The following is an 8,202-nucleotide window of genomic DNA, read 5'->3' as shown; positions in this document are numbered from 1 at the left end:
TCAGTCTTTTATCCACCGCAAATAGCAGTTTTCGACTGGATCACACATTGTTTTGCTATTTGTCCATGATCTTGCAATCACCGTATTGCGATTTTTTGGGGTGTGCATGGAAAATTTCGATGCAATTCCCCTTTCTCAGTTGCATAGATTTGCCATATCATGACACGAGAGTTACTCTGAAGTGGAGGAAGACACTTTGAATAGAAAATAAACAGAATTTATTGTGCAATGAGGCTCATATTAATTAATAGTTGCCGAGGACGATTTGGATAGGCATAAAAAAGGGTGAGTGTAGAGATGATTGTGCTAGCTCTGCTATAAAACAAACAAAAATAATCATGTTTGAGGACAAAAAAAAAAAAAAGTTGGAATGTCAAGTAACACAAAAGTATTTCATTCAATGTAAATGATGTAAACGAGAGCATGACGAAATTATTGCTAGTGTGTGAAACAGCCTTGATCGGAAATATATACTGTATATACACGTCCTTTAAAAAAACAAAATCTACAAATCTGCGTGGTACTAAAAATATAGACTTCCAGAAAAGACGTATAAAAAGTATCCCTGAGTGATAGGTTAAAAAGATGCTAGCATGGCCATGCTAACATTAGCATGCTGCTATGCTAGGCTGGCAGAGGAGCGCAGAACATGGAACCTCTTGAGCGTCATGCGGATTGACCCGAGGTCTCGGTTGAGACGCTCCAGACGCTCCTCTAAGGCCACCTGAGACACACGCGCGCGCACACACACACACACACACACATTACCTCCGCCCAGGAGCTTGTGCAACCGATGTAACATCTTAGTGTCGCTCACCTGGTCCAGTCTGGTTTTCCTGCTCACTCGTCCGCCTGACGACGACGGCGGCATGCGGCTTAGAGATGCCTCGATCTGCACCGTGCACATACAAAGCGGATAAGACACACACACACACACACACACACACACACACACACACAAAGACAAACGGACAGCGGAGGCGATGTGGTAAACCGGCCTCGAGTTTCTCCTGTGTGAGCTCATCAAAAAGCCTTTCGGCCTCCGCCAAGGACAGAGCTTTGTTGTCAGAGGCCGGGCATCCTTCCGGGTATCCTCTTCCGTCTTCGCGTGGCAGCTGTGCATCACCACAGATGGGGGGCTCCGACACGACAGCAGCAGCTGCACGTGGGGAGAACCGTAGTCCCGTCAAGTCTATTTTGCCATTTTGATCCACTTTCTTACCGTGATGGTCAGCTGATCCAAAGTGCAGTTTCTTCCTGGGACTGCCGCTGTGGAACGAGTGGCGCCTCGTGTGGTCGGCATGTGCGTCACACCTGCAAGATGAAATCGGCAATTAATGCTTTCGTTTATATAGATGAGAGAGAGAGAGAGAGAGAGAACTGACCTGTTGCTGAGATGCTCCTCCCGTGGCATCATGTGACCAAAGGCGGTGGAGTAGTTGTCGGTGGGGCAGCGCTTAGGGCTGCCCTTGGCGGGCAACGGCGCAAGTAAGGTCTCTCTCTTGGCTGACAGGGAACACAAGAAGAAATTCACAGAAGGCCGAGAAATAAGCCACAGAGTCGATGACATTCTGCGGCGTGCGTCCGATAGAAATAAAACTCTACCGACTAGAAATAGTACATACGATACATCAAGATAACGGACAAAATAACATCAGTCAGTACTGGGCGTGGTCGCGACGGCGCTCCGTAGTCCCGGCGGAGGCAGCGAGGACGACCGATGGCCGTCCGGAGACAAACTCCTCTGACTTCTTAGCGGACCTCCGATGCCGCCGAGTGACGTTCTGTGATTGGTCGGCCCTGCGAGCGAGCGTACGCGGGATTGGTGATTGAAAAAAGACGGGCTGCGGTCGCTAACATGTAAACCTTCTTTACAGGGGGCTCTGGTCTCGGTGGCGCGCGTCTCCTCCATCTCGATCAGCGCCCTCATGATGGGCGTCAAGATCCCGTTGCCCTCCTCCCGCGCTCTGGACGCGGACGGCGTTTGGTCGGGGTCTCGGGGGGGCGTGCGCCTGCAGAAGAACCGCAACGCAAATGCTACTTGCCCCTGTTCCAGTACGGGAAACCTCGTGAATGCTAATCGCAAGTTACAGGGACGCTAGGCTAGTACGGTATTATCAAACATTATGATACCAATCGGTAGTGCGCTCGCCTCATCGAAGTTTCGGAAGGGAAGGCAGATTTTGCAGCGGCCGCCGGACGGGGTGACCGCCGGCAGGCGACGTCCGGCTCTGCGTTGCCACCGCCGGGCGAGCGCAGGAGGTCAGGATGGTGGAAGAGACTGCGAGATATGTCGAAGACGTCACAGTGGCGCTCCCCCCGCGGGGAAAGGCGGAGACGGCTACGCTCACCCGGCCGCGGACGGCTGGGGGGCGGCGCGGGGAGTGCGGCGCGCCCCGGCCCGGTGCTCGTGCTCCAACTGCCGCACTTGAGACTCCAGCTTAGAAACGGTTCTGAATGGAGATGACACCATTTTTTTTTTCAAAAACAAAATATGTATTTTAAGCCAGAATGAACAATCACCTTTTTAAGTCTGAAATGGAATCGTTGGCTTGGTCAAGTTTGTCCTCCGTTGACAGCAAGTTGCTCTGTCAAAAAAAAAAAAAAAGGTCAGGAATAACAAAGATGGGCAGTCACCGCGGCGAATAACAACGTTTTTTTGCATTATCTTTAAATAGACGATTTCATTTGTATCTAGGACCTTTCATAACGTGGACCGAAGTCACGTGATATGCGTGAAAAACTAAATAACTGATAAAGGACCACAGCATTGGAATAAATCCCATCTTATCTTGTCGTGCGACGCTTGCATCAAAAACTGTCAATACATTTTTCCATCCGTTTCCGTCACAAACGATGACGCCGCCATCACCTTCCTGCGTCGCTTACCTTTAGTCTGTCGTTTTCCTTCAGCACACGGTTGTATTGCGCAAGAAGCTGCAAGGGGGGGAAAGACAAACCATTAAAAAAAAAACAAAAAAAAACTGGAGCCCCAAACATTGGCGAACGGTCCTCGCCTCTTTCTTGGCCTGGACCTCCCGTTCCCGCCCGGCCTCGCTGTCGTCAATCTGCCGTCGAGCCTCGGTCACGGCCGCCGCCGCCTTCTCCTCGGCCGATCGCTTGCCGTCCTCCAGACGCCGACGCAGCGACTTGACGGTGGCGCCCGCCACCGCGTAGCGCTCGGGCCACTCGGCCTGCACGCGCAGGATCCGAGACGCGTTCAGACAAAATATTCCCGCTTTCATTCGCCTTCGCAGCGAGGATACGCCAATGGCCGTCGCGTCGCATCTCGCCAAAAGGGGAGCTGGTTCTTTTTCAGGTTTTCTCGCCGCAAAATAAGCCGTCCGAAGTACCGACGAGGCGATTACCAGCCGTTTCTCCAGCGCGGCGTTGGTTTCCTCCAGCCGGTCGATGCGTCTCCCCGCTTCAGCCAGAGCTTTCTCCAGATGCCGACACCTGCGAAGCGTAAAAATAGAAAGATTCAAAGGTTAGGCAGACTCCAGTTTGTCACCTGCTCTATTCGGTTGAAACTCGGTATGTAGCCGACAAAGGTTTGGACTCCTGCAAACGTTCCAAAATAACCACCTGCTTTGTTTGCTCGAGCTCAAAATGGCAGACTTGCTTGAGACAATTTTGCGGGTCTTGGCCTCCGCTCCAAGTGGCTACGACTGGGCCTCGGGGGGGTGTTCACCCTAAAATGCTCGCTTCCAAGCAAAACCACCGACCTTTTGGTCTTTTAAGATATCCTTTACTCGTCCCACACTGGGGAAATTTACAGTCTACAGCAGCAAGATTGCGGGTAGAAAGAAGAAAAACAAGTGCTTGCATTGACAACATAAATGTACAGCGTTCAATTAAGTGCAATATAAATATAAATATAGATAAGGTGGAGGTGCTAATGACAATTGTTTTTCACATCATTTTCAATTTTTTATTCTGTTTTTTTTTTTTTTCTTCTTCTCGAGACTTCCTTGAGGGTGTACTCACGATAGACACGGCGACTCAATTTCATCGGGCTTTTCTTTGGGAGAAGCATACAGACCTGTCCGAGAGCATCCGGTTGCTCCTCTCCAGGTCTCCGGGGGGATCTTGGAGCTGCAACTTGTCTCGCAGGACTTGAATTTCGTACTCATAATACGCCTTCAGGTCGGCCACGTGTCGCGAGTGCTTCTCTCGCAAGTTCTGTCGCAGCCTGGACAGGAGCAGATGTGATATGGAGGGGCGCAGGGGGGGGGGGGTCCGTACTTGAAGTTCCGTGACACAACCAAGGCCCCCCCCCCCCCACCCCCAATGTTATCCGTTGCATCTTTGTCACTCGTATGAACACACGAAGCTCCCCGGCTCCAGTTCGTACTCACAGGGAGAGGATGACGGGATCTTCGAGGGAACCAGAACCGGGCCTCAGAGTGGAACTTCGGGCGCGTGTGACCTCTCCCTCCTCCTTCTCCTCGCCAATCCTCGTCCGCGGGATGGACGACGGGACTTCCCGCGATGCGTCGGAGACGGCGCCGAGGCCGAGAGCCGTCGGCGAGGAGGGCCGCCGTGCCTCCGCGAGCGGCGGCTGCGGCAAAAAATGGAATTCCAAAGTGACAGGGCGACGGGCGAAAAAGTCGGAAACGGAGAAGAGCAGTTTTGTGTGACCGACCCGCAGAGACAACGGAGTGGAAGTCCCGGAGCGTTCCCACTCGCCACGTTTAACGTCAGCCCTGCGTTTGTGACGGTAGAGCTCTCGCAGAGAAACACCGAGGTCCTCGGCCTGCACGAGAGCAGGATTTATTTCTTTGTCATTATGCTTTCAGACTTGGAACAAAGGACATTTGGACTTTTTCCAGTCGTATTAGAACTTTTTTTTTTTTAACATTGTTATTTTGGATGTTTTGACCCAATTTACATACAGCGCCTTGAAATTCGTTTCGACTTTCTTTGGGTTCCGATTGGCTCAAAGAGCCTTCCGGATGGAAAGGCTCGGGTCACCTGATGGGCGGGAGCTTCCTGCAGGAAGAAAGCGGCGCCGCTGCCGTCGGCGTCGAGGGCATCGGGCAGACGGTGATAGAGGTCGCACTCATTCAGACGCCAGTAGGTCAGCCCTGAGAGGAACGCGACGACAGTGACGGGTTTTTTTTTGCGTATTATTTGAAAATATAGAGAATAGGCGTACCTTTTTTCAACGGTAAAAGGCGTAATATTATGACAACGAGGCTGTATTTGATTAGATCCGCCTGTTAAAAAAATTCGAGTCTTCCCTCATTCAATTTCACTTTCAACTTGATTCGGTGTATGCGCGGGTGGTCCGTTTACTCGGCGGCATGAGGCGGTGGGGCTCCTTGGAAAAGTAGGCGAAGCCCTGATCGCCACAACACGTCACCTGAGGCCTCGGACAAAAGGCTGTCGCTCCTCCGCATCGCAAAAGAGGCCGAGGGCGAAGCGGCGGCTGGACGGCGGGAGTCGGCGGGACCCGACTGGCCCGGGCTGCGCGGCAGCTCCTCGTACTCGAGAGTTTGGGAGGCTCCCGTCTTGATCTTCTTGCCTCGCAATTTCTGCCTCAAAGCCCAGGAGGTCAGACCCTGACTGGACAAAAAGAATAATAATAATAACACATTTTATTTGTGGCCACCTTTCGAATCACTCAAGGACATCTTACAACAAGCAGTTAAAACACACACACACACACAAAAAGCGCAAAAGTCAAAGGCACTACTATTTTTGAAAATGATGGCTCCGCCCACCCTGAGGTTTTGCGCTGGCCGGCTGCTGACGGCTCCGCCTCGTCCCGAGACTTGGCACGGTCCTGCGCCGCGGGAGCGGTACGGGCGTCTCGGGACCAGCGGGGCTCTTGCGTCTCTCCCGACTCCCAGGCGGACAGCGTGCCGTAGCCGCTGCTCAGCCCCGTGGCGGCCCGCTCATCGGCGCCGTCGGGCCTGTGAGGCGGCGAGGGGGAGCCGAACGGCGAGGGGGCGGCGGGGGCGGCCAGGCTGTCACTGTCGCTGGGCACGCGAGTGGTCAACGCGCAGTCGCCGGCCATGAGCGGCAAGAGCGAGTCCTTGCTGGTGTCCTCGCTGCTTTGGAGGACGGCGCTGTGGGTGAAGTCGGCATGGAGCGGCCGGTTCTGGAGCTGCACCAGCGCCTTGATCTCGTCTTGAATCAACTTGAAAACCAAAGTTGAATGAATAGCAAAACATTTCGCAAATATGACACGAATCTTGCTCACGTAAATGCCGCCGGGAGGGTCTAGGTTAAGGGGTACCTGGATTTGGCACTGGTACTGTTCTTGCTGAGCAAGGATTTGCTCCTGATATTGCTTCTCCACCAGCTGAAACAGATGCAGCCATCGGCCCTGAGGTCAGCAGGGGGGGTGGGGGGGGGGGGGAAGATTTTCAACCACTGCGCTCGACCAGATGTTGGTTTTAATGGAGGGATAAACGGACTCGCGCTGTCGCACCTCGCAGTCCTTCCACAGTTGCGGGTCCGTCTCGCCGCTGCTGCGAATCTCCTCCACCAGGGCTCGAAGGGTCTCCAGGGAGCTCGGGTTGATGAACGGGAGGTTCTTGCCCGGAGCGAACGCGTCATCCTCGGGGCTCAGACAAAGACCCCTGAAACGTGCCAGATACTTTGCTTCTGCACTCCGACATCTGACCGGGGTTGGCTTGTTTTGGAAAATTCAGGCCCCGAAGCCAGTTCCACTTTGCGACATGAAAGCACCGCTTCAAACCAAAACAGCAGGCTTGGTGCGTCTTTTCAGCTGTGCTTCTTTGCGACTTTTTGTTGTGCTCAACTCAAGATCGACTGACCGTCCGCATCTGACGCGGTTCGTCAAAACTGGCTTTGGGGACTGAATTTTCCCATAAATCTAAGGGAACCTGGGAAACGGACAAAATGGCTGACTTCACGTGTCTTTTCAGGCATAGGTTTTGGGACGCTTTTGTGAGTCTGTTCGTCATCAATGGGTTTACCAAATTACACAGAAAAGCCGCCAAAGAGGCCAAACGCCGCACCTGATTTTACTGCACGCCGGAGTGCCCTTGACGGTCCGGTTGGCCACAGTGCCCCCTGTGGTCTGGGAGTCCGAACGCCTGCCCTCAGAAACCCCCAGCCCAGATGCTGTGGTAGCCTCGGAGGACAGCGGGGACGCCTCGCTCTCCTTGCCGCCGCCGCTGGCCCGGCAGAGACTGTGGGGCCCCGAGCTAGACACGTCTTCAGAGACGCTGTCATCTGTGGACATGTTTTAAGGGCCCGTGAGGAGGTGGGCGGAACTCTGACAGCTACAAAACAAGGGGGAAAAACAAAATGGATGCGTGCGTCACGCTGTTACGCAAAAAAAATCATCAAGCCGTTATGAAGGATTTTCATGTTGTTTTGAATTCTTCTTTCGTTCGTTCCCTTGGACGTGCGTTTTACTTTGGATCATTTCTTCCTATCCTTGAAACTACTTTTCTGCTTCCTTTGGTACTTGTCCAAGACAGCTTTGGAAGCAATTTTCTTTGTTGACTGAAACCTTTGACCATTATTAATGGGATGCTTAGTGCTTTAGTGACCATAGCTCTTGCAACTGGTGTATGAGTTTGGATGAACCGGTGACAGCGGAAAAGCCTCATCTCGCCAGCTGTAGACGGTGCAGACGTCACCCCGAGACGCCGCGCGCCAGATTCGGTCCCCAACGTCGGATGACGTCGCGAGCTTGTTGTGGTTAACTTGAGCTAGGCGGGCTACGCTAGCGTGCTAAGGGATAGCTGACTAGTCTCTCTTCAGGCCACACTGGCGGGTTACGCTAGCTGATTAATAAGCTTGGTTGAAATGCATTTGAAGGAACCGTAACGCCGTTAGCAAGATTATTAGTACTCAAATAGAAGTTCACCTTACCCGTTTACTCGCGTTGTCCTGTCATCCATATTTGTCAGGGAGATGCTAGGCAGGCGCTCATTGGCTACTGAAACTGACGTAACATTGCGTCATTAAATCTTGGTATGTGATTGGTGGACTGTGTCGACTGGTTTTTTGCATTGGCTGTTAGGGGAGAGGAAATCGACAATTGAATTTAGGCAGCAAAGTGTAACTGTAAGATTTTCATTTCTGTCTCATTTTGAGTTTTGGTGTTCAAATTTCGGTTAGGGTCTTACTTTATGGATTTGGCTTCCTCCCTTTCTGAAAACATGCATGTTGGATTGGATACAACTTTGTCAAATGTGCTACAGCACAGATTTCTTC

The 8,202-nt window shown here is 52.4% G+C and overlaps 1 protein-coding gene across 6 annotated transcripts; it reads right to left on the bottom strand.

Moving 5' to 3' along the window:
• Positions 1 to 201: 201 nt before the first annotated feature.
• Positions 202 to 7,921, bottom strand: mphosph9 (M-phase phosphoprotein 9). 6 transcript variants are annotated; one of them, XM_086135773.1, is made up of 23 exons: positions 7,858 to 7,921; positions 6,993 to 7,259; positions 6,440 to 6,590; positions 6,245 to 6,334; positions 5,727 to 6,145; positions 5,366 to 5,568; positions 4,975 to 5,087; positions 4,646 to 4,756; positions 4,359 to 4,561; positions 4,043 to 4,192; positions 3,369 to 3,456; positions 3,018 to 3,194; positions 2,890 to 2,937; positions 2,524 to 2,588; positions 2,352 to 2,453; positions 2,153 to 2,281; positions 1,876 to 2,012; positions 1,666 to 1,800; positions 1,386 to 1,506; positions 1,223 to 1,314; positions 999 to 1,159; positions 818 to 892; positions 202 to 724 (listed from the first exon to the last, which is right to left on the bottom strand). In XM_086135773.1, the coding sequence occupies exons 2-23, from the start codon at positions 7,217 to 7,219 to the stop codon at positions 620 to 622; spliced, it is 3,102 nt and encodes a 1,033-aa protein (XP_085991899.1). In that variant the 5' UTR covers positions 7,220 to 7,259; positions 7,858 to 7,921; the 3' UTR covers positions 202 to 619. The 6 variants fall into 6 exon arrangements, with proteins under 6 accessions (XP_085991899.1, XP_085991897.1, XP_085991898.1 ...); XM_086135771.1 differs by having other exon boundaries at positions 4,359 to 4,756; XM_086135772.1 differs by having other exon boundaries at positions 999 to 1,314.
• Between the last annotated feature and the right edge of the window lie 281 nt (positions 7,922 to 8,202).

Source organism: Hippocampus guttulatus, chromosome 17 (assembly GCF_054856545.1).
Source record: "Hippocampus guttulatus isolate MCC_2025c chromosome 17, RoL_Hgut_1.0, whole genome shotgun sequence".
Taxonomy (NCBI): domain Eukaryota; kingdom Metazoa; phylum Chordata; class Actinopteri; order Syngnathiformes; family Syngnathidae; genus Hippocampus; species Hippocampus guttulatus.
Note: the sequence above shows the minus strand (reverse complement) of the source record. Positions and strands in the feature narration are given on the sequence as shown.

Coding starts and splice junctions, on each gene's coding strand:
- mphosph9 (XM_086135769.1), bottom strand. CDS start 7,219: ATGTCCACAGATGACAGCGTCTCTGAAGACGTGTCTAGCTCGGGGCCC. Junction 6,591..6,992: donor CCGGCGTGCAGTAAAATCAG/GTGCGGCGTTTG, acceptor GGCACGTTTCAG/GGGTCTTTGTCTGAGCCCCG. Junction 1,160..1,222: donor TGGATCAGCTGACCATCACG/GTAAGAAAGTGG, acceptor CCCCACGTGCAG/CTGCTGCTGTCGTGTCGGAG.